This window comes from Maylandia zebra, linkage group LG2, assembly GCF_041146795.1.
Source record: "Maylandia zebra isolate NMK-2024a linkage group LG2, Mzebra_GT3a, whole genome shotgun sequence".
Lineage (NCBI taxonomy): Eukaryota > Metazoa > Chordata > Actinopteri > Cichliformes > Cichlidae > Maylandia > Maylandia zebra.
The window spans coordinates 35,369,476-35,395,476 of NC_135168.1; the positions used below are offsets into that span (position 1 = coordinate 35,369,476).

At 37.8% G+C, this 26,001-nt stretch overlaps 2 protein-coding genes across 2 annotated transcripts in view; one reads left to right on the forward strand and one right to left on the reverse strand.

Annotated features, from left to right (window-relative positions):
- ctnna1 (catenin (cadherin-associated protein), alpha 1) overlaps nt 1-26,001 on the reverse strand; it is a 78,383-nt gene that overhangs the window by 23,825 nt on the left and 28,557 nt on the right. Inside the window, exons 8-13 of the mRNA XM_004541077.5 lie at nt 14,105-14,185; nt 13,663-13,815; nt 7,858-7,950; nt 7,198-7,354; nt 6,129-6,329; nt 2,770-2,921 (exon numbers count right to left, since the gene is read on the reverse strand). Of these exons, the coding sequence (XP_004541134.1) occupies nt 2,770-2,921; nt 6,129-6,329; nt 7,198-7,354; nt 7,858-7,950; nt 13,663-13,815; nt 14,105-14,185 (837 nt within the window). The remainder of the gene's footprint in view (nt 1-2,769; nt 2,922-6,128; nt 6,330-7,197; nt 7,355-7,857; nt 7,951-13,662; nt 13,816-14,104; nt 14,186-26,001) is intronic.
- lrrtm2 (leucine rich repeat transmembrane neuronal 2) lies at nt 17,502-21,804 on the forward strand. Its single transcript, XM_004541076.6, has 2 exons — nt 17,502-18,181; nt 18,885-21,804. The coding sequence occupies exons 1-2, from the start codon at nt 18,178-18,180 to the stop codon at nt 20,519-20,521; spliced, it is 1,641 nt and encodes a 546-aa protein (XP_004541133.1). The 5' UTR covers nt 17,502-18,177; the 3' UTR covers nt 20,522-21,804.

The window sequence follows — 26,001 nt, forward strand, 5'->3', positions numbered from 1 at the left end:
AAGCCACAGGGAACAATTTGCCATATTATTAATATATAAAATGAACTTTATCTTTGCCGGTTATTCTTCAGGCAAGATACAATATTAAGTGATAGGCAAAAGTTAGTTGATATGTAGGAACAGGGGAGATGATGTGGACAGATAAAGGGACATTAGGATGCAGACGCCCTGGCTTGTGCTTATCCGGCTTTCTCACTACCTCCTTTCTGTAATGAAAAAATAGTTGAAAGTCTCTGAACAATCTTACTCTGCTTTAGGGAATGTAGAGATGTTCTTGTACTCAAGGGAATATGGGTATGGTTTCAGATACAAAAGCTGTAGTGACTCATCGGCATCGCTTTCAACTCAGACAATGCTGTTCAGTGGGGCAGAGATATCACCTGCTGCGGCCTGTGCAACAGATAACCTGTGAACGTGGGAGGCTCAGAAATCATAACTCATGGTGGGCACCCAGTGGGAAACTACTGTGAGAAGTGACAACAATAGCCTGCAGTCTAAAAAAAGACAACACATTGAAAACCTGCTGTCAAGGTAAATGAAGTTAAAACCCACTTTTTCCACATTGTGGGAAAATATGTTAATCAGGTTTTTAGGTGATAATTCTCTGTATTTCTACCGTGTCTGAAAGCTGCAATTATCCATGTCACCTGTAACGCCTTCATGACGCATACATGTACAGATGATATCTGAAATGCAATAATTACAAGTGTACAGGGCAAGAGGTGAAATTATAGCATTATGACAGAGCTGGAAAACAGACATAGCCTTAACCAGAATTTTTTTCCCTCCTGTTGTAAATATGAATGAGACAGTTCAACACTGAAATAACCCCAGTTTTATTCTTTTTGTGACATTCTGCTCATAGCCTCTGTGGGTCGAGACAATTTTTTCCTTCTTTTAGGACAGAGGCAGCAAAATCACCTTGGGCTGTGATGCACCGCACAAATCATACGGTAACAGCTGCCCTCTGTATCTAACTGTCAGTGGCTCGCTGACTTCGAGACCGTTTCATGTCTAGGAGGCATATTCTCTGATGTCACTGGAGGTTGGGAGAGGGGTCTGTCTGCCTGTCAAATATTCAAGGGACATCTAACAGACTGTCTGTGCACTACTTATAGAGGTTAAAGATGAGTCTATCTTAAGCAGCCCCAACCACACTCTTGTCTGTTTTGATTTAAGACTAGGGCCTTGCATGTGGGGATTTTTAGAAAGACAGCAAGAGGGTGGGTTTGTACATGTGAGTGGACATGCCCTGAAGAGAAGCTGTCTCGTGGCCATCTCAGCGCAGCTGTTAGGAGGATTTCATATTTCTTTGGACTCAGAATTGAACGTGCCCACAGAAAAACCCTTGAATGACAGTTTAGCCTGCAATTGAATCAGTCTAGATCAATGCTTTTGATACGCCTTTAATCTTATTATAACAAACAGTAATTAAGACTAAGATTAAAGAGTGTGCTGTGTAGATGCTGCTTGAAATAACATAAATGCAGAGATAACACTAATCCATTTTTTTCCTTTGCCTTCTCTAGAAAGTGGTGGGTGAAGGTTCAATCTCATCAGTCTCTCCAGCTGGCACTTAAAGGCAGAATAAAGCTAACAGATACATTATGAGCAAAGCTGCTTAATAAGTCCCGTTAACAGTCACACACGCCAAATTACACCTGCCCACAAATCTACCAGGTAGTGTTCAGCCCAAACCATAAGCCCAATGTTCACCGCTGGGTCTGAAACAAAAAGGGTAAGAAGAGTGGAGCTAGGGCAGATGGAAATTAGTCTTAAAATATAGTTCTTTGGCCTGCAATTCAATTAAGGAAAGCCAATTAAACCCTCCATCTTAAATCATTCACTTATTAAAATGCAAAAGCAGGATAATGTTCCTCTTTTCATTTGTTATTGCTTTTTTGTTTGTGGTTGAGCAGGATTATTAATAAGAGTTAAGGACCACTGTCAAAACAAAATGTGCTCTCAAGGCTAGTGTTTTCAATTTTAAAAAAGTGTTGAAAATAATAGAAGACAGCAACCAGCACTTTGTATCTTAGTGTGATAAATACATAATTTGGTACTGTTAAACATGACAAGTGGTTTAAAGAAATTTGCTCCCTACTGAGAAATCAAATTTGGCAGTTTCAGGTACTTTAGCTACAGGGGGTAATATGTTGAAAGACAAAAAAAAAAAACAAAAAAAAAAAAAAACAAAAAAAAAAAACTTTCCCCCAGAATCTTATTTCCTACAGGCTGTGTGGGTTTCCCCCCTTCACTTTTCTTCATTTTAGAGGAAATATGGATTGAGTCCATTTGTGATTGAATGCCCAAACTGTTCTTAGTGATCCTATGATGAAACGTTTTACCCTGATGGAAATGTTTTCTTCATCCATGGGACACAACTAAAAGGCATTATGCCACAGACAACTAAACCCATTGTTATCCGAAATTGCAAGTCTGGTCAATTAGGTTGGCCACTGCCTGAGACAAGTTAATCATAGGTTCCCAAGACTGCATGTGTACAGGTTCTCACAATTATAGATAAAAAGCTAATCTGGATATTACTACTCATATGGCAACAATAGAGCAACTCCAAGCATATGACTTCTGTTCAAAAGCTGTTAAAAACCACATCAAAAATCCTCCGTCAGAACTCTCACTGTCACAATTTGAAAGAGAAAAATAGATGACAATATGAAGCCTTACTTTGCATTAGAAATAATAAATTCGATTTAAAAAAAAGAAAAAAAAAAAACATGCAAACAAAAACAAAACTGTGCAACTCACTCTGATCATGAGGACAGCCTTACGGATGTCACGAATGCCATCATACACCAGGCGCGATGCATCAATGAATTCGTTCTCATCCACAGGCTGTGAGGGGTTTGCACTCAAGGCTTCCACTGCAGACTCCACTTGCTCTGTAAACCGTGGCATGACTACAGGAAGCAGAGATGAAGTTGATCAGTTCCTTTATCAATCTGATGTGGCTTTTCCTGACAGCTGTATGTTGAATGAATTGTGTCGGCAGTGTAAACCGTACACAACTCACTAACATGTAAGCCTCATTTCTACCGTTTCTGTACTGTCAGAAACAAATAATAAAGCAGCTGTATTGATGCTGAAAACCTCTGTAGGTCTTTTTTTCCTACAGTAAAAACTGATCAGATAGCGTTCCATAAGCAGAACTGACAATGTTGTTAGATACACTTCTGTAAATATTTATCCTTATATCAGAGTAATTTACCTTGGGCCTATTTTTCATTTTACATCCATCACATTTCTCTCAGTGTAACTTGGGTTATAAAGCTACTTGACACATACTGTTAGTCTAGTAAGGAAATTACATTAATCGACTTATCAGTATCAATCGCCCCAGTGATAATATTGAACAATAGTTCTGGTCTGATGTTGAATTAAAATTAAATGCAAACGAAGCTAGTGGTGTCAGAATTCATAATTACAAAGTGTTATATTAAACCTAATGAAATTTGCACTGGTGTCTACTCAATGCCTTAAATGAATGCACAGAATGCTCTGGAGGACTCACCAGGACATATGCATAGACACCACTTAAAGCACTGCATTAAGAGAGTTGTATTTTGCTGCAACTTCATGAGAACATCATGGGTGTCAAGATGCAAATGTTGAGGGAGGGAGCAGCAGGATTAAAAAGCAGATTTGGTTTTGTGTTTACAACCTCCAGGCTTTTTCAGTCACAGTGATTACTCTCCTTAAACTATCACAACTGACTCTTTCAAGTAAGTTCCCATTTAAAAAAAAAAAAAAAGTGTTAATAAATAACTGTATTGTTAGTGAATCCATAGATAATGAACTTTAAACATTCTTACTAACTGGTGGAAAACATTGTATAAATGCACCTCAACATTCAGACAAACTGAAAATAGAGGCTAATAAAGATTTTTTTTTGCCCTGGTGAATATTGTCCCCCCTCTCTCTATTGCATTGCAAAATATTTTTTGGAATTTGTCCTTTGAAGGACAAAAAACCTCCACACATTAAACTGCAATATAATAGCACAGGTGGAAGGAACTGTAATATGACTCAGTCTTTGAACCTATGACAGATTGATTACGTCATAATTTGGATTAAAACAGAATACTACTGAAGGGTTAACAGTGACCGTCATGTCATACTGACTAGTAATGCAAGCTGTGTGAGAGACCATATCACACAATGCACCATAATGAATTGTGGAAGAGCTCAAAATGTCTCAGGCTCATTCAACAGAAAATTGCATTTCACAAGCCAATTCTAGATTCATACAAGTTGCCTTTTAAAATGCCACCAGCACTCAAATGCTCAAAAACATCCAAAGCAAAGACAAATCAAATAAAGGGCAGACTTCTGAGAAACAACTTTGCAGGCAGATACTAGTGTGGTTTTAGCACCAGGCAATGTACCAAAGATAAAGTGGATGGAGCAGGGTCTCTCCACCTTTTTAAAAATAAAAAGTAAAGATTTTAGAGGCTTTTTGATCAAATTAAATTAAAGGAAATTCTTTATACATGTGTATGACTACTAATTTGTACACAAATACTCCAACAGTACAGTGCACCACATTACAGACAACCTGTCTAAACATGCATACCTCTGGTTCTGTTTGTAAAAAGTGCTGCGTTTGTATTGTACTAGTACTACCACCACCTATAATAAATATATAAGCATAACCAAAATAAGCTCATTCTTGAAAGCAACTAAAGCTATTCTCAAAATAAAAATAAAATCTTAGGAAAGAACAAACAAACAAACTTGTGATCTACAGATTCTCCTAGTCTGCAAGAGCTTAACTGGGGGACCCTATTATCTTAAAGCCCTTTAGTAGTTAATCTTTTTATACTCTTGTCAACCGTTTTTACACAAAAACAAGACAGACATCAAAGAAAGACTATCACGCTCATGCCATTATGGCCCCTAGTGTGTCAGTCCATGTAAGTAGATCATAAATACCATATTTTTCGGACCATAAGGTGCACAGGATTATAAGGCCCACTGTCGACAAATGGGTCTGTTTTCATACATAAGGCGCACTGGATTATAAGGCGCATTAATCGAAACAAAACAGTCAGATAAGTCAAACTTTACTCAACTCATTCCTCTTGCTTCCTCCACTTCCTTACAATTGATTCATTAATGTTGAATTCGCTGGTAGCTGCTCTATAAACACTGGAACAACAGTATGTTGTTCCAGTGTTTTTCTAACTTTTGCTATGTAACTTTGCACTGTCCACTTTCTGCTGTAACAAAACAAATTCCCCACGTGTGGGACTAATAGAGGTTCTTATATTAATGACTAACCTCATATTGTGGCTGGATTATCTCAGTTGTTCTCCCCTACTGAAGTTTGGTCCGTTTACAGTAATTTTCCATGCAATTGCATTTGTCAAAAAAACCACATTGGGAACTTTTATCAAGTGGAAAAAAGTTAGTGTTCATTCTCCAGGTTCACTGTGTTATGCTTTGGTATGCTAACATAAATGTGTCGCTAGAAATCTCTCAGTCAGAACATGATATATCGTGTTTAGTTAACTAGCAAAACTAGCGAGCTAACTTTCTGCTAACTTCTAACTCCGTTAAATTTAATATATTCTGTTTTCATGGATGCCTGGATGTTAAACTTAATTGTTACACCTGGTAAAGCAGCAACACTGATCATTTTATTAAAGATGAAAGAATTTACAGTGTTCGTTTGACTTTGGGGCCTGACGCGGAATACGGTAGCCATAACGCTCAGACAATCCATCAAGCGGTGCGGCTTCGTAGCTCAGCAAAGTCCTACTAAAACATTTCGACAGATTTTTGAGCGGCGTGTACCACATAAAACCGGCTCGAAGTCAGTAAACAGCCAGAATTCATAGATAAGCTGCACCAGATAAGGCACACTGCCGAGTTGAGAACATTAAAGGATTTTAAGTGCACCTTATAGTGCGGAAAATACGGTATAAGTGTTAACCACACAATGTATATAAAATATGGACACAGCAACCATGACGCCATCCATGCCCATGGACCCACTGCCTTCTCATTTAACTTGGAGTAACCTACATTAGCAAGTGTTACCGTGTCTACCCTCTCAGTATTTGTCTAAATTTATTTAGTAGTAAACTTATTTGTTTCTGTGGTACCTGTATCAGTAAGGAGCTTTGTTGCCTCCAAAACCTTCTCTGTGTAGACTCCAGGTTCATAATTGTCCATCTCTGAAGTAACCACATGGACAACTCTGGCAGCACGGCCTCGAATAGCCCCGGCGGTACGGTCCAAACCATCAACATCTTTCTCTTGCAGAGCAATGACACACTTATTCACATCCTCCAGGATGTGGTTCTCTGGGGACATAAAGCAGTGTGAAATTATTAGTGTACAGCCCGGACGGACAGTCAGACCTCTCCACACACACCCACACTTTTTTTTATTTTAATCAAAACGACTACAGTATAATATGACACATAATGTGACAGTCTAAAAAAAAATTATTAGGAAGTTCTCATTCCTGAGTTAGTCCTGAAATTAAAAGCCACTGAAAAACTCAAATACATAATATGCGTTTGTTGGAAGGTATGGGTTTGAAAACCAATTCTTAGAATACTTATTAATGAGCCGCCTATAAAATGCAAATGTCCACTGTGTAAATTACAGTCTGTCCTTGGCTGGAGGTCAGAGAAGCCACTCTGCTTAATGCTTAATGAGGACTCTAAACCATTTGTGTGCTTCAACATACATGACAGGATGTCAAATATAGATGTAGTTCTGTTCATGCTTCTGGGTTTTTCTCTATAGCGCATAATGATACCTTGGAGAGTGAACCGATGCTTGTTGTTGGACAAAGGGAGAATTAAGATGGCTTATGCATCTTACATACATACGTTATATTTTAAATCAAATAACAGTGGTTAGTACTGCACTACAATCTCAATCACTCTGTTGTGTGGATAATGGTGACAAATATGGTCTTCTACGTTTAAACATTTTGCTAAGGCCACGTCAGATATATATATATCTGAGAAGTGTACAGCGTGACTGCGACTCACGAGGAAACACTACTACCACAGACCGTATATAAAAAGGTTTTTCCTCCGTTATGCACTGCGTTTAGTCTATAAGCGTCACGAATAATAAAATCCAGACCATTACAACTATTTGGAAAAACTTATTTTGTTTCCTCATGGCTATGACATGCAAATGAACAAGACTTACCAGACACACAAAGGAAGTCATCAATGGAGGTTATGTCATCGACAGCATCAGTGAGGACACGAACCTGCTTCTCCCACTGCTCCTTGAACAAATCCATATTGTCCTGGGCCACCTTACTGTTGGGCTTGGCAGCGAGGGCTAACGCTGCATTAATCACCTGTAATCACCCAATTACAACCATTAAAGCTCAATTACAACATAGCCTTGAGCCACAACATTAGCATAGGTTGATTGCACGAAGACCCCATTCCCTAGCTCAATGTTAGGAAGAAAATTAATTTCTAGAGGTGATTACAGGGAGTGTTTTTAGATACTGACTAGGGCAAAAATAATAGATTGTTTGTTTTGGACTAAGAAACATCTGTGGATATCATAGCTCAGGATGAATGGGACTCATTAGATGAGCTTAAAAAGAGCGTTAGCAGCAGGTGTGTGGAAAAAATGGACTCAATGGTCAAAAGATTGACAAGCAAAACAAACTTGTTATTTGCGCGCGCACACACACACACACACACACACACACACACAAACAAAAGGGAGGTTAGAGACGTAAACAGATTTCAACTGTTTGCTGAAGACAGTATGTGCTTGCAATTAAATTTATTGACTTTTGGATGTGCTCCAAGACCTGAGCTGGGTGACAGCTGGGGGCAAACATACCTGGGGGCAAAGACTTTCTAGTTGAGATGCAGCCATACGGACCAGTTTTACCCCTTCCTCATTGTTGGAAATGGAGCATGCCAGATTTGCCACCTACAATGAACAAAAAACAAAATTGTTAACCAAAGGCAAGAAATCTCACAAAAAAACAAAAACAAAAAACAACATGTGTGATTACCCTGCTTCAAAAAACAAAAACAAGAAAAACCTTCCAGTGTTGTGTCCATTGATTCTTGATAATTATTTAAGGTGTGTGAAGTCGCTAAAACTACTCATATGCAAACTAGTATAGATGTTTGTTTTCAGTACAAAGCTTTGTATCACGCTTGGCTGAGGCGTGGAGCTATAAATTATTCAAATAAAAAGGAAGAAAACCACAGTCAAAACTAAATTGTTCATATTCAGTGGTGGTCTTTTTTTGTTTATAACCCTCAATCAATATAACATTTGTTAAGACAATTTCAGTTTGTTTTAATATACTTTCAAGCACATTTTCACAGCAAGTAACAAAACCGATAGCTGTGATAAATATTGATATTTGTGATAAGAAAATAATCACAATATGAAAATTTAAACACTTAATTGCTAGTGTCTGTCTTTCCATTGCTTGAAATGGTCCCTCTAACTCACAGGAACCAATAAGTGCAGTGTTGGCTCAAGCAGAGTGGGTGTTAGCAACCCAAATCATTTATCCATTTTGTTACCATTCCTCTCGCCACAAATCTCAGATGCTGCGAGCCTGTTCTGAATAAAGGCAGCACTTTGAACGGGGCACTGCACTAATTTTGAGAAAAAACAAACGCCATACATACTGTAGATACATAATTAAACTTGGATAAGTTCATTATGGTAGCCTGGTTTAGGGATTCTTCCGTCAGAAATGGAGCAGCTCTGCAATACAACTAATCCCTGTGGAATACAAACCCACTGCTGTGGATTAATTTATAAAGCTGCTAAAAAGGATACAATATGATGACACAGAGGGAGAAACCAAAAAAGTAGGAAGAAAAACAAAAGCCGAGCTGTTGGGAAAGTTCTGTATTCAATTCCCAGAATAAAAGTAAATTTCACCAAATGGAAATCTAAGTTGTAGCTGGTTAACTCAAGGATATCGTTATTCTCAGTGACTGAATCACAAGACTGCCAGATTGCCATTACGCTCCTGGAGAGGCAAATATTAATGACACTTTCAAAAAGTGAGCAGTAGAGTGAGAACGGGAGTGCTAAACTAAGCAAATCTTGCCTGCAGCTGCTAACATCAGTAATTTTTTTCTGTCTTGACTAAAATAAAGCTCTCCTACAATTATCTCTAAATAGTCTTTCATACTCAAGTTTTACATTAGACATCTACTTATAGCGACATAAATTTAGGTCAAAGGCTTTGAAGATTCCCATTTTGGTTGGCATATACTGGCAGCAATGCTGTAACAGAATGCCTGGGATGTGAGGAACTGCGCCAAAAATGGGATTATTCAACAGATAGAAAATGTGCTGAAACATAATCAATTACAAAGGACTAAACCAACTCATGACAGCAAAAGCACTAGGAGTCCAACAGCTTTGCTCTTATTTTTGTATTCCCACACATAAATCTGTTAAAGTTTGGTCACTAATTTACTACTTTACTGACGTCTGGGTCAAAAAGCACAACAAAACTGTCAGCCAAGGTGACACACTGAATTTTAAAACGTACATTAATAATATGTCTGATTGGAGCAAAAACACGAGGTTGGAAAAGGAATGAACAAAGCTCAGCTTAGGCATTCAATTTATCTTTTTCCTTTAATCAACTTCTATTCAAAAACAGGTTTCTGTGATGATATTCTTCCTCTGGTACCATTAACAGACAGGGAAATAATACTTATTAGAAAATAATACTTATTAGAAAAAACAAAAAACATCTTATTTGATGGGCTGGTGCATCACTGGCTGCCAAAGTATTGCATTGAGGAGCCCCTTTCAAACCTTAAAATGTCTGAGTAATTTGCCGATGAGAAGCACTTTCTTCACTGTGTAGCTAAAGCACTGAAACATTGATATAAACATATTCTACATCGCTATTCAAACATACTGGAACCAGAGGGAGAACATTTAGTAATCCATGAGGACGAATGAAGAGTGGTTACATGAAGAAAAACTGGAAAGACCTGTGTTTTTACTTGCACGATCTTTCACAAAAGCTTTTGATGACGCCCCCTGTGAACCACTGGGAAAGGAGATGTTTCTGCATAGAGAGATGCCATTCCACTTGCAACACTGTACCATACCATTTAAAGTATCAGGGGAGCCCGACTTTACAGTCTATGCAAACAATTACAAAAGTGCACCCGTTTTCTTACCTTCCTGTCCTACAGAGCTATTCCTTAATACACAACCCCTTGTTAAAGAAGTACTCTGTCATCAACAATACGTACAAACCCAACTCCAAGAAAGCTGAGACATTGTGTAAAATGTAAAAGTGAAGAAAAAAAAAAAAAGCAATGATTTACAAATCTCAAACCCATATTTCTCACAGTGAACATACCAAACATATGTTAAAGCTGAGACACTGGGGTTGCATTTATTTGAAATAACTATGGCCCTGTAACAGTTATCCCAATCAAGCAGTTGCACTAAGGACAGATAATCCAACAAACTACAAACTTATGCTAATATCATGGATAATATATTTAGCATAAAATATCTTAATCACTGCAGTGGTTTAGTATCAGTGCTATTGAGCCAAGTATACAACTGCAGTGTGACCGTCCATACATCAAGCTTAAAAAAAAGTTATTGATGTTCAGGTCTAATGGATAAGGTATTCAGACACCAAATCTTTTTAAAATAAAAGGGTGTACAACTGGTCATTCACATGTCAATGACATAATACCACTGACAGGTAAGATTAAATACACTGATTAACTCCATGCACTCATGGAAAAGCTGATTACCAAGAGTTGTTTTACTGACATGAGGGAACACAATATTTAGTGACCGGTTTTAGAGTTATGGATAATGGGTGCAAGTTTGTTGTTGTTTTTTTTTTAAACATTAAAAAAAGCAAGCTTTAGGGCAATGCTTAATTTTTTTTCTTAAACAAAAGAAATCCTTAGGTGGGGTTTACCAGTAAATTCACTTTCCACTGCTGATTATACCATCAGTAATGCACATCTCTGCATCTCAACCTGCTATGTAGCACATCTTTATGACTTATAGTGGCTTCACACTCCAAAGCTTATATTTCAGAACTGAGTGTGCACTCAAAAACAAACAACCATCCCTTTGCCTGGATGAGAGCCTTACACAGCTTGGTGCATGCCAAATTGAATGCAGTTTTTTGTATCCCCCTCATTCTCTAAATATGGGTCAGTCATAATGTAGCTTTCATAAAAATGTGTGTAATGTAATAGGCCATTTGCCTTACGGCAGACTACAATTGCGCAACCTGCGATGTCATACAAAACACAGCCAGAGACTGGTTGCTCTTTGCTATTCCTGCTACTGAACAGAGGACATTCTACATTTAAAGCATTTTTGTTCCATATGTTATAAAGAAACAAACATGTTTCAACTTCTCTCTCTAGTCTTTCCAGCTCTATTGATTTGCATATATATTGTTTGGCAAAGGCTCTAATCTAGAGCGGCCCACAGCACAGTTCAATACCTACTTCCTACCATGCATTTGAAGGTAAATGTCAACCATTTTTATTTAAAGGTGAAAGCCAAGAGGTCTACTGTGAACTGCTTACTGTTCAGCCGATTGTATTGATGTTGGCTTACAGGAATAATTTTCCTGAGAAGTGAGATAATACTTGACTGTGTGCTTTTGCCAATCATATTAACCAGGGATGGGATACATAAAAAAATAATTAAAAAGGTTAATGTAAAAATGACAAAATGCAATGTTGGCAGCTTCTACAAAGGCAGAAATCTTTAGCCAAAATGAAGAGTAACGTATGCAACTTCTGTCGAGGCTGTTGCAAAACATGATTTATAATTCCCAGGTCCTAGTTAGAGCTGGGCTCTCTCTAGGTTTGAAGGCATACATCAACTTAGGTTGTGAACGCTTGTGTTGCAGCAGTTGATGTTTGTCGTTTTTTGGAAGGAACACACTAAAGAAAGTATGTGGAGGATAAACTGCTAGATTACACTGAATATCTCCTAATGTAGATTTTGAAATGGGAATTTATGGCAACTGGCTCCCTTTTAGAAAATGCGTAATGAGCAAGAAAGTTACTTTGCCCAGTGCTTAAAACTCTACCATAATGATGCCCATCAACTCAGTGCCAAGATGCTGTTCAGTGGCTTTACTACACTACTAGCATTCCTAATTTATGTATGACAAAAACATATTTTGCTGATAAATATTTTAGTACAACTAGACTGATGTAGGAGCTCAGTTCAACTGCAGATATGGAGACTTTGGAAGTAAAATATTCTAGTTAAAGTCATGATAGCAACAATTACCACAACGAACCCCAGCTTTAAAATAGACAGCATTTGGAGTTTACATTCTTTAAACATCATTTGTACAGTTTTTCTTTTGTGCTGCTGATAAGCGGTTTTTACAGATGCACCTTCTATTCTTAGATTGATATCATACAACATGTATATTCAAATGAAAATGAAAACTGTAAGCAAAAATTACTAAAAGAAATTTCTCCATAAAGTTCATAACAAATTTAAACCAAAACTACTTTGGTTTAAATGTAATTTTTTTTTTTTTTTTTTTTTTTTTTTTTTTTAAATTACACACTCCCCCCTTGTGTTTCTAAGTGTTACAAGCACAAATAGTAACCATGCATTAGCAAGGTCTAGTGCTCTAATGCCACATATGACACTCAGGCCTTCGGGTGCTACTTAAGGGGTTACTCCCCAGTGTTGTTGCCCACTCCCCCTTTCCTTCTGATGCTTCAATGGTTTCCCTGGTGAATATGCATGCTGCTTGTCCTGGCTAGTCTAACATATCCAGCTATACTCATGGCAATATGCCCATAGACAGAAGTCACTTTCAAATGTCATATGATGCTCTACACAGGCATTAGAGGAACGGAAGGAAAGACCACTAATGAGCCTGGCTGAATGTTCTGTTAGTTTCTTGCCTATCGAGTCCATTACTTTGCTTTTCTCCTTGCATCTTGAATTTTTTTTTTTTAACCATGTATTGCATTCTCGTCTGTTAGTGGAAGGTTATGGACTCAAAACTAGATTTTAAAGATTACTCACGTGACTACTATGACAGCCTGAAACAGTTTCATAATGATCTAAATATATTTTTTGTTTCTCATACTCCACTAGTGTGTGAATGCGAGAGTGAATGAATAGTGGCATTGTAAAGCGCTTTGGGTGCATTGAAAAGCGCTATATAAATCCAATCCATTATTATATAATAAAGAAAGAGCAATTTTGATGTCTTTGGCCACATAGCAATTTTTTATTATTTTTCATTTTAGGGGGAAAAGGATCCAGGATCTGCAATAGAGCTCCTTAAATATTAAGTTTAATAATTATCATTTCTTTATTTAATGTTTGTGTGCGAGAGTGTGACCAACATCAGACTGAATTGACCAAAGACCTTTAAAGAAGCCTTTTAAAGGGACAATAATGCTATAGTCTTATCACAAGTTTTATCTCAGAGAACAGAAACAATAAAAATTAAATATGCAATACTAATGGGATAGAGTTGAAGCATTTGAGTGTTATGATCTGGGGGTGGGTCAGGTTCTGACTGCAAATGCACTGGAGAGAGAGAGGAAGGGGAAGGGAAAACAAAAAAAAAAAACAAAAACAAAACACACAAACAAAAAGAAAAACATACAATACCTCAATCAGTTTGTTGGCATGCTCACGGAACACCTGAGCATATTCCTTAACTTCTTTCTCATTGCCATTCTTAGCAGCTTCAATGAGGACCAGGAGGGGAACATTAGTCTCCAGGAAAGAGTCGGAGACATGGTCCATCACAGCTTTGCGCAGCTGTGAAATAAGATGATTTTTTGAAAAAGCGTTAGAATGCCCTTGGTGCATATCCTTTACATACAGACTGATGTCTACCACAGCTTTTTTGAACTACAGATTACATCCTGACATTATGAGAGACAAGAGTCTCCTGAGGTTTGCTGGTAAACTTCAAAAGGCTGAAGTAAAGAAAAAAAATATTTGATTTGTTTTTTTCCAATAAAAGTTCACTGAGCGCAAACACTACAGTTTAAAGTTGAAGACCTAGTGGAAAGAGGGAAAAGGAAGTTCACAAAAAAAAAAGTACCTGTCTGCGAAGGTCTCTAGTCTTCTTTGTCATTCTATCAATGGCAGTGTTCAGAGCATCGCTTCTGTCCTTTCTTCCCGCCTGAAACATGGAAAAAAGTAGTAATTAGTGAGTAGAATAACGGTGACCAGCTCATGTGTCAAAAATCCTGAAAAGTCTTGGGATCAGATCAAATTAAATCAATATCAAACCTAAAATATTAAACAGTCTTGAGTAAATAAAAAGGCAAAATGACAAAAATATTCATATCTGTAAATCATCCCTTGCATCTTTTCATTTTTAAACCAACAGGGTAGTTATACAATTTATACTTTAACGTCACCCAAACTCTTCTAGAGCAGACTTGGGTCACCCTGTAGGTGTTACTCTGAAATGAAATGTAATTTTCAACAAGCTTGAGCTATTCTGCTTCGTGGAGCTAATGTTTGGAGATACCAAGTCCAGTTCATTTCTGAAGCCTCCAGTTATTGTTCATTTTGTTCTCCAATAAACAATGACATCCTCCACCGACTCACAGCAAGTAATGCACCGACAGAATACCAGCTAACAATTTAAATTAATAATGTATACACACTGAAAGTAAACAGGGCAACAGCCACCACATTGGCTTTTATTAAAAAAAAAAAAAAAAAAAAAAAAAAAAGATTCTTTGCATTATATCAGTGTCATATTTAATGTGCAATGCATCCTCTTACGTGTTTCTGTTGGTTGCAAACTGCTTTTAAAATCCAAAATTTTATTGAAGGGGGGGGGGGGGGGGGGGGGAAGCTACCCAAATCCTTTCAAAGCCTCTCTACCACCACAGCGCTCTTCATGGATATGCTATAAAGACCTACGCACAACATTAAAAGTAGTCTGGTAACAGCCAACGTTTCTAAATCCAATGGGCTGTCAAACTTGAAACTGTTGTAAATCATTTTATATTTGTCACATTTGTGATTCTAATTTGATTCAGGGTTAATAATATTACAAGTGCTCATTTTGTTTCATTATTCCCCCTCACTAATTTTTATTACAATGCTGCCCAAGTCCTTTGGTCATTTTGTATTAGAATAAGCCATTTATCTTCAAGCTTTAAAGGCCAACATTAGCTCCCAACTGTGGAAACTATTGAGAACAAAGTAAGGACTGGATTGGCTATCATAAGGTGACGTAAGTAGAGGTGACTTGTTGCTACACAAGCACTGACCAACTTTGGGAAAGTCATAAAGGCCCAAAATCATATCAGTCTTATACATTTAAACCTATGCATCCATTTCTCATTTAAATAAGTTCTTAGTTGTATCCACACAAGTACTCAGGGGCTGCCTTGCAGTGAACACATTCGTAACTACTGAGTAGTTTTAGTAGAGAGATGTTTGATCACATTCTGCAAAGTACAAAAGAAAAACACTGAAAACTTTTAGAAACGCTTGAGAAGATAAAGTGAGAAAGAGTGAAAATTCCCAGATAGTGGAGAGCCATAAAATTAGAGCAAAATTAGATGGACAGGAAAGGTCTGAGTAAAGGCAAAGGACCAGTTGGACTCTGGGCTCTTCTTTTCCTTTATAATGCTTAAATCAACTGCAACGTAACACCATGGATGGCGGTAGCATTGACCTACCCCATCCCCCACTGCCTTATGCCCGTTGGGGGCTTGTGCACACAGTTAGGGGCCATGGAGCTCCACAGCACTAATCCCCTGTGATTTTGTGCTGGCTGGATACAGTGCTGTGGTAGTGCTTTAGCCTGCTTTGCCCCAACACTTTCAATCCTATTTCATTCATGCCTAGCCTATATTTCATTTCCACGCCAAGGGGTTCTAAAGCACTTCTTCAGGTGCTCATTATGGAAGCAGTTTCTCTGTAGAATCTTTTATGATAGCCAGGTGAGTATATCCATCTCCTTTAGGACAGATTTAGGAACATCCCGTTCAACAAAAACCCACTAGTGTTTCAATGTAAGCAAGAGTCTGCTCTAAGAGTCAAATAATATGCAGTCAATATTATTGCTTTTCAACAATTCAACATTATTGCTTTTCAAAGTTCATCTTAGTTGGATTAGTTATAAGTTATACATTTATTGAACTTTAAGTACAAATTAAGTATAATTTAATGTATTCCCCCTTTTAAAATTTACGTTTGCAACACGCCAAATTGCCACTAAGCAGACGACACACAGACAGATGGAACATTCCTGTAAGGTCTTAGTATTTTTACATGTTTTCTCCCATTTTGAGGATGCAGGCTAAAATAGATGTGGAAAAATACAGCAACATGCAGGACAAATGACCTGCAAATTCACCGCCAGATAATGACGGGGCTTACTTTTTCTGTATTCCAACTTAAATTGTGAAAAAACAGAAAATATGGAATTCACCATCACCAATCAGTGATCAGTGTGCATTGTTACGTGCTTTCATTAAATAACAATGTTTAAAATCCAGATCAGATAAATTTAAGGAGACTGGGGCCGAAGAACCAACTTTGAGCAGGATACCATCTGTTCTTCATACCATTTCTGCTAAGTAGTCTGCCTGATTGCAATTTAATTTGATGCATATACCCCAAAACGCACCTCAACCAAACATTAAATAATGAAGAACTATAGGGACAAGGGATTAAGGAATTTCTCATCACCACGGTTCATTTCACACCTCGACTTTTCAGCTACCTCAGTTTTTCTACCAAAAGGGATGAACAGCAAAACAACAATAAACAAATAATAATAATTTTTTTTATTTTTTATTTTTTTTTTTAAAAAGGGGGATTCAAAAAAAAAAATTTATTAAAAAAAAAAACCTCTGAAATGCAAACATTTTTCCAACAGAAAATAAAAAAAATAAAAAAATAATCACAAAATAGCTTAAGGTCAAGTAGATACATGTTAGCATTAGTAAATTTCAAATCCTTTTAATGCATCACATGAATAACCCAGTATTTTTCCTTGACCTTTACATTTTAAAAGCTAGCCTAACTTAACTTCAAAGGAGCTGGCAATTGATCACATGCCTGTCCTCAAAAGTTAAAGAACTGCAACCAGGATATGTAAATTTGACACCCTATGTTAGCACTGATGTAGTAAAATCTGTTTTGCTGCGTTCTCTCTTTTTATTTTTTTTAAGGTTTATGTCCTGTGTATACATTTATACATACAGTCTGCAGAACAGCAGCAATGCGAGACTGAGATTTACAGCTGTGGTTAATTTCAACAGCATGCTGCTGCAACACGTTCAAGATATCAATATTCTGAAGGTGACGAGCCAGTGGGAGGGAAGGGAAATGCAAGAGGGAGGTGGAGGAAGACTAAGGTGCACAAGCACTGTGTATGAGGCAGAGAGCAAGTGACTGAGCAGGAGAGTGAGAGGGTGTTTGTGTGTGTGTGTGGGAGAGAAAAAGAGAGAGAGAAACAGTAGTGATGATCGACGCCAGGCTGCCACCACTCTGTAGCAGTGAGTGGCTGCAACAAAAAAGCACAGAATAACATCCCTGACTCCCTGCTCTGCTTTTTTCTCTCTCTCCCTGCGTCTCAGCTAGCAGACGAGGGCTCCGCTCACAGCTCTGCAGAGGCTATGCTGAGACTGAGCCGGCGTCAGAAGCAAGATCTCTGGCTGCCATCAACAAGTTAGGGTTGGAGGACCACGGCAATGAAAGAGAAGCGCTTGATCTTCAATTAACGGTCTGAGCTGACACCATTGCGGAGGAAAGGAAACAAAAGGGTAAAAAAAAGAAAAAGAAGAAAAAGGGAGAGGGGGGGGTCTGATCACTGGAGTCGCTCTGGATGCAACTGATCAACTTAAAAAAAAAAAAATAATTTCTTCAAGGATTCGTGGGCTTGAAGAAAAAGACTCACTCTTCTATGAGCCTGGATTTTAAAGGACTAACAAAATAAAAGGAATAAACATCTAGTCGGGACATGGAATTTCATATTTTGTTTGAATTGGGTGGGTTCAGAATTGCTTTATTTCCCAAGAGGCTGATTCCTTTTGTGCTTAATCAAAAGGGCTTTTTCCCTTTGGATTTTTCTTCCATCTGGTTGCTCCAAGAGTCTGCGGAAAAGGACAGTTGAATGCAGCCTCCGATGTGCACAAAAGAATGGGTAAGTTAGCCCCTTTATATGACAGGTCTGGACATGAATAGGGAATACAAGTAAGAGTGAGGGAGGCTGAAGACTAAAAGCTCTTCTGCCTAGTCTATTTACTGCAATGGTCCTTCATGTTTCCTCCTTCAGACAGAAGAGTTGGGAAGACATACATTTTTAACATTTGAATCTTCTAGAAGATCTCATAAGTGATGAAAAAAAGATTTTTTTTTTAATTATTATTTTTTCCTGAACAGATAACAGATCTATGTTTTTTTCCTCCCCTAGGGAAAAAAAAAAAGAAGCATAGAGCACTTAATAAAAAATAAAAAAAAATTAAAAAAAAAAGAATGACGATATTAAGAAAATTATGCTCGAATGAATAGCACAAAATGTGGACCAAAACAGGCTTAATATAAATGGTAAGGGAGAGGAGAAAAAAAAAAAAAAAAAAAAAAAAAAAAGGTCTGCCTTATGTATGCAGCTGATCATTAGAAGCCTTGCTGAGAAAATGACATCTCCATTAAACCGAATCTCAAGGGTATCATGTTTACATACACTGTTAAAGTTGCCAATGTAAAATACCTTAGCAGCTATATGTAAGGACAAGACAGAGCGTACACAAAAAAGCATAACTGCCAGCATGAATTAGTAATAAGTACTCTGCAGAGATTAGCTTTCCCGCCCCACAGTTCATTTTCTTGTCTTTGAACCCACCCAGGTTTCCATTCAAGGTGGCCATTGGTGGGACCTGCACCAGCGGCTCTGTCTGTGATCAGCATGCTCCTAGCGTGCCTGCTGTCTCCTGCGTTGTGCACAACCTGCCCTCAAAAATGCCGCTGTGAGGACCTGCAGTTTTACTGCGACACCCAGGGGCTTAAGGCACCCCCAGATGGTGTGGACAAGGGAGCCCTGGGGCTGTCATTACGACACAATAGTATCACTGAGCTCAGTCCTGATCAATTCTATGGTTTCAGCCAGCTCACTTGGCTACATCTAGACCACAACCAGATTACCACAGTACAAGAGGATGCCTTTCAAGGGCTCTATAAACTGAAGGACCTCAATTTGAGCTCCAATCGTATCACCAAGTTGCCCAACACAACCTTCATCCACCTCATCAATCTTCAGATACTGGACCTGTCCTTCAATCAGATGACTGCTTTGGAGCCAGAACTGTTTCACGGACTGAGGAAGCTCCAGATACTCCACCTCCGCTCTAATTTACTTCGCACCACACCTGTTCGGGCATTTTGGGACTGCCGTAGCCTGGAATATCTGGGCCTAAGCAGCAACCGTCTCCGAAGCCTGGCACGAAATGGATTTGCTGGGCTCATCAAGCTTAAAGAGCTCCACTTGGAGCACAATCAACTGACCAAGATAAACTTGGCCCATTTCCCTCGCCTTGTTGCCCTTCAATTTCTATACCTGCAATGGAATAAGATCAGCAACGTAACATGTGGCATGGAATGGATCTGGACCACGCTGGAGAAGCTGGACCTCACAGGAAATGAAATTCGTGTCCTGACCCCTGATGTATTTCAAACGCTGCCAAATTTAAAAGTTTTGCTGCTGGATAACAACAAACTGAGCAGCCTGGATCCCCAAGTCTTGGATATGTGGCAGTCTTTGGGTATGATTGGGCTGTCCAGCAACCTTTGGGAATGTACCAAAAGGATTTGCTCTCTTGCCACTTGGCTAAGCACCTTTAAGGGAAGGTGGGAGCATTCTATCCTCTGCCACAGTCCTGAATATGCCCAAGGTGAGGAGATACTAGATGCCGTTTATGGATTCCAACTTTGTCAGAATTTTTCAGTACCAGTCGTTCAGACCATTAGTACAACAACAGACGCTACTACAGCTGCAGAGATCACAAGCTCCTTGTTTGGAATTATGCAGCCGACCCCCACACCGGACTATGCAGAGGATTTTGGGAGCTTTACCACAGTCACTACCACAACAATCATAACACAAACATCACGCACTGCTCAAGCTACTACTGCTCCATTGGAAGAGGCAGCTGTAACAGATGACTTCGCAACTGCAGACAACACTGTTATGACTCAAAGGGTTATCATGGGAACTATGGCCCTTCTTTTTTCATTCTTTTTCATCATTTTTGTTGTCTATATCTCACGGAAGTGCTGCCCTCCTACCCTGCGCCGGATACGCCACTGTTCGGCTATTCAGAACCGCAGACAGATGAGGACCCAGCAACGACAGCCTATGGCAGACCTAGCTACGCAGGTACCCTATAATGAGTATGAGCCCAGCCATGAAGAAGGGGCACTCGTAATCATCAACGGCTACGGGCAGTGCAAGTGTCAGCAGCTGCCTTACAAAGAGTGTGAAGTATGAACTCTTATTTATTCCTAGAGCATATGGTTTGTCATTTGACCATTTCAGATGATACAGGGTTTGATTTTTTTTTCCCAGTTTATGTAAAAAGCATAATTTCTACAAGTGAGATTTGAGAATATGTGAGAATGCTACAATGGCAGAGGTTGGGCAGTTACAGGACGTTGTAGAGATAGTCACAAATTTATTTTTATATGAATGCAAGGTTGTTCATATCAGGCAGGGGCAATCATTTTAAAGAAGAAAATTGTAAACTGTGAGATCTGTCTCCACCACTGTCTCTATATTCTGCAGCACAGAGAAACTACTTTGCCAAGTGGCCCTCTGCTAACAGAATACATTAAGGGAAGATGTGATTTATGTATTTTCTTTTAAAAAGTAAATATTTGAAATGCTGTTTCTAACTACACCATAGGCAGTCCAAGCCAAACATTCAATCACTGGGGCAAATGAACAGAACCAATTATCAGAACATTTTGTTTTGTAGCTTTGTTTTGAGAGAACTATAATACATTAAAGGGCACTAAGACCAAACTCAAATTATGAATTATAACTGTAAAGTAAATGTCATTATTGTTATGTTATGAATAAAGAAATCATCTGTTACGGATAGAAGAATCCTGAAATTCTATTGAGTAATCACTTATGACATTACGTTTAGCAAATCTGACATGGTTCCACGGTTTCCCACCAAGAATACATTTGGGTTGCCAAATTCAAATAACAGAAAACAAAAAGAAGAAGAAGAGAGGCTGTATTTAGTAAGAATGAGATTGTTTTATTTCTAAAAAAATAAATAAATTTGGATTTCCTCCAAAGAAACATTTCTGTGTGGAAATGCAACTGAAAGTGTGGACTGAGAATGGAGAATTTATGTTCAATTATATAAATTGGAAAAATTACCTCTTTAATCAGACGTTACCCCCGTAAATGAAAAGCTGTTTTGCAGCTGACTCAAGTTAATGGATGTTTTAGCTCCCACCCACGAGGGCTCAACACCACAAATAAATTCTCAATCTGTGGGACAGACTGAACAACTGTGATTAACTTCCAACACACTACACTGCTTAGAAGGAAAAAAAAAAAAAAAAACTCATGGATGTCAGCCTCACCCTAGACATGGAAAATGATCTACAATGATCTGTACATGGATTCTCCATTTTCAACTGCCATACAAACTGTGACCATAATATTTCCAACAGCTTTAGGTGTTGATTACAATTAACTGATGAGCTATATTATACCAGGATCAATATACAGACAAGCTAGAGTGAGGGTAGCAAGTGACAAACTGTAACAAACAGCTCAAATGCCAGACAGGAGCGCATTTTATTCTGAATACAAAACCCCAGTAGCCTGTGCTCTTTACTGCTTACACACTAATAAGTCCTGACAGGCTCAAGATTGAACCAATTAAAGCAAGGCAAAATGAACTTAATATTCTATCACCCACACCAGTGATCTAGAAACATTTAGTCATGCTACCACTGAAAAATAATACAGTATATTAATCCTTGTGACCAAAAATCATGTGCGAATATATTTTTAAGGTTTTGTTCTTGTTAGCGAAAAATGAATTTCAGGTCCTAGGTTAGCACTCGAACGTGTCAAGTTAAACTGCGGTCAATACCCTGAGAGCAAATGGAGATCCAGTGATAAGCAAACAGCAAGCCTGGGTCAGGACACATTTGTATGCAGCAGGGGGAGGATGTGCATTAGCATCAGACTAAAGCTGCTGCAGTAGCTTCGCACTTCTTTGTGTTCAATTTAGTAGTGGGGGTAGGGTGAAAGAGTGGGGCTGAGAGGAATAGATAGGACGATGAAGACAGAGTTTAACAATGGGGTTATGTCTTTTTCTTAACAATTCCGAGCATCCTTTTGGGCAAGTAAAAGTAGTAGAGAATGGAATGACAGAATGACAGCACCTTAGGCATGAAATGTACACTGACCAGAGTAGCAGCAACTTCACAGCTAATCAAGTGTTGAGCAGTCCAATGTTTGAACACTGTAAAATTCAAGTACTCAGCGATTTTACGATATTCTTATCAATTCCTAGGACTAGTATTTTAACTCGTGTTTACTAAAGTCTGCAATTAGTGATGACAAGATGCAGCACTTTTAAGTGAGATGCCTGGTTTTCAACAATTAGGGTGAAGTTCATTGGCTGATGCCCCCTATAGGTAAGGAGGAGGTACCATTTGTGGCTTTGTCTTTATATTGAGCTTGTCAAAATTTGGCTTCACACTCAAATGAATGCTTGCGTGTCAACATGTCTCAGCACATGCTCATAGGATGCCTAAAACAAGAAAGTGCTTTTGTAAACCAAAAATTGTTACACTTCATGTCTGAATTGAATGAAAGCATTGCATACACTGATCAGTCAAGCACCTCCATTTTCTAATTTAAGTTGTTTCCAGCTTAGCACTGCTTTAACTATTGCCCTTCTAATCTGTCTTGCATGTTCAAGAGTCAAAATTCAGTTGAATATTTCCTAATCTCATTCAGCAAACTTTATGGGGAGACTTTGTTTTTGATAACACCAAGTATGGGGATGTATATGGAATTCCTATAAAGTTCTGTCCATCATTAGACATTTCACTGTTTAATACTACAGTTGTACCAAGTGACTGAAAATCCACAAATTTGTAGAAATATGCATCCCTTTGCACTTTGGCTCTTTGTAATCTGTTTTTGTTTCCTCTTGTCATCCTCTAGCCCTTGTTCCCACCCTGCCTAAAAAAAAAAATAATAAAAAAAAAAAAAAAATGGAAAATAGGGAGAAAAAAAAAGAAAAAAAAAAAAAAAAAAAAAGCAGCACCAATCCCCTCTCTAACCCAACCTCTTTGTGCAAAATGAATGCTTTTCTCTTCCCATTTTCCTTTTGTATTGTAATATGTACAATTTCATATCTGTATAGTGGATAAGCTGTGCCAAACTGAAGAAGAAAAAAAAAACATTGTCCCCTCAAAACATATATTTTTTAAATAAAATGATTATAATTTACAAGGTGTTTGCCAACTGATGGATGCTCACAACTTGGTTTGGTCTGTAATTGCACTTTAGTACAGTGTATAAATCATGATACTGCAAAACTCTGAACATCAACAAAGTGAAATTCAACACTTGTTGACATTCAAGAAGGATAGTTTAAATATTTATGATTTTAAAAATTCAATTTTTTTGCTATGAGGATTCATGTTTATGGGTACATTCAAAAGTTAATTAACTTTTACTTTACCACAAGCTATAGGTTGTTGTTTAATAGAAGAGCAAATAGTGAAAAATCTACAAACTAACACTGCAATGAATAACCAGTAATTAAGCTATTAAAGCATTTCCAGTCTTATGTAAGACTGAATTGTTGAGAATATTAACTGCACCAAATTCGTGATTTTGCATCGACACTGGTCCTATGTGATTAAATGCCCAAAATTAAATGACCGATATACAAGCACTGCAGTTACAGATAATGATCATCAGATAACACCAGTAACATCCAGCATTGTCCATTTTTCTTGGATGTCAGAGCAAAAAACTAGAGATTAAACTTTGGAATTAGAAACTCTGTGACAATGTGATATTTACTTACATGGAGAAAATCAAAACCAAAACCACAAATTAAGACTTCACATTTCGTGTGGGCTAATAGATTGTAGGCAACATTAATGGCATGGGTGTTTCCTTTTTCTTAGTTTTTACAAGTGACATTTATAAACAGTACTGTCTTTGAGTCTAGTTTCAGATTCAACTTTCAGATGAAAAAAAAAAAAAAAAAAAAAAAAAAGTAGTAGATATAATTCATCAACGCAAAAAAAAAAAAAAGTCTTAAGCTTCTATGTGCAAAATATAAAAGAAAAAAAACTATCAAAGTGAAACATTCACACAAGACAGTAAAGCAATTTACATAAAAACTAAAACAACAGAAAAGACTTCGTTTTATCATTTCAGTGTCCATATTTTTTTTTTCTACAGTTGTATAACACTCCAGTAAATACAGTTATTGGCTATCTAACCTCTGGATTTTCGAGCCACTCTCTAAATCTCTGCTTAGTGCAAGTATTACTGCCACTGCAAACAACAAATCCAATATTGTTTTGATTTTAGACAGACTGAGTACTTGAATCCAGACAACTTCCACATTTTTGGATGATTAAACAGAGTACAAACTTAACTCTACCATGTTTGTTCTCACTCACTGACTGCTCTAAAACAGCTAACTGAAAACAAAATAATATCAAAATAAACACCTGACAGGTATTTGTTCAAGAAACTTTCCATAATTTACATATTTCTAATCATATTTTTAGTGCGCACTTGTGTTATATTAAGTAGAAATTATAAAGGCACAGAAACTTGTTAAGCCATTTTCTTCATGTAACTATTTCATCTGAGGATTGAAACAAAAAAAAAAAAAAAAAAACACCACACCCCTCTAACCTATGATCTTACATTTGTCAGAAGGTTCAGATAATAAATAACTACAAGAGCCACTTCAATTTTACCTGCTCTTTTCTGATGAGGTCTACAAAAAGCAAGCTTCCGTAATTAACCTGGAGGGTGTACCCAAGTGAGCAAGGCACAAAACTGACGAGTCTGACAGCACGGCTTCGGCAGTGTGGTTCAAGGACTCAGAACCCATGTATGTTTCAGGTACTCATTATAAGACCTCCAATAAATCTAGAAAATGCTTACTAGGAGAGACACATTGATCAGGACTCTCATCAGCATATAACCCCTAATGTATCTATTGCTTAAATTTAAAGCCATTCTCCAAGGATATCACTGGTGAGTCCTAGCACAAACAATTGAGAATTACAAACCAATAGACATGCTTGAATATTTAGCCTAATAAATTAAAATCTAATTCAAACTTAGAACAGCACTTTTATTCACAAAAACCTATGGCCGTCATGTTACCATATTACAAAATATTCCAGACCCAGCAAGTCTGCCACTGCTGTCTCATAACCAGAGAGAAATGGTCCAACATCAGGCCTGCTTTAAGTAAACAGCAAAAATTCCAACTCGAGCCTAATCAAACCATGTTTTCTACAAAACAAACACCAACGTTGCTTACACCACTTAAACCATCTGGTACTTAACTGAGGGATAAGCTTTGTTTTCTGAAAGGTACCTAAGCCCTTAGTTTTAAAGCTATAACTTTTTCTGTATGCAATATACATGTTCTTCGCAGTCTGTTTAGGTTTTAGATTCAACTATAGTTCCAAGATACAGGAACTCAAAGACAATGGCCTTACCTGGCTAATAACTGGATTCCACATTCTCAGTTGAATCCATTTTAAGATGTGCCACTTTGGCTCTGAGGCAGCCACCTCTCTACGTAGACGGACACCAGTCCTTCTCAATCTCAACAGTAAAGGAATATTAGTGTTATATTTGAAAGTGTTTGAAACTTAGAACAAGGAAAGAAATGAAGGCTTCTTAGTTTGATCTTGTCACTTAACAGTGTATTCACAGTG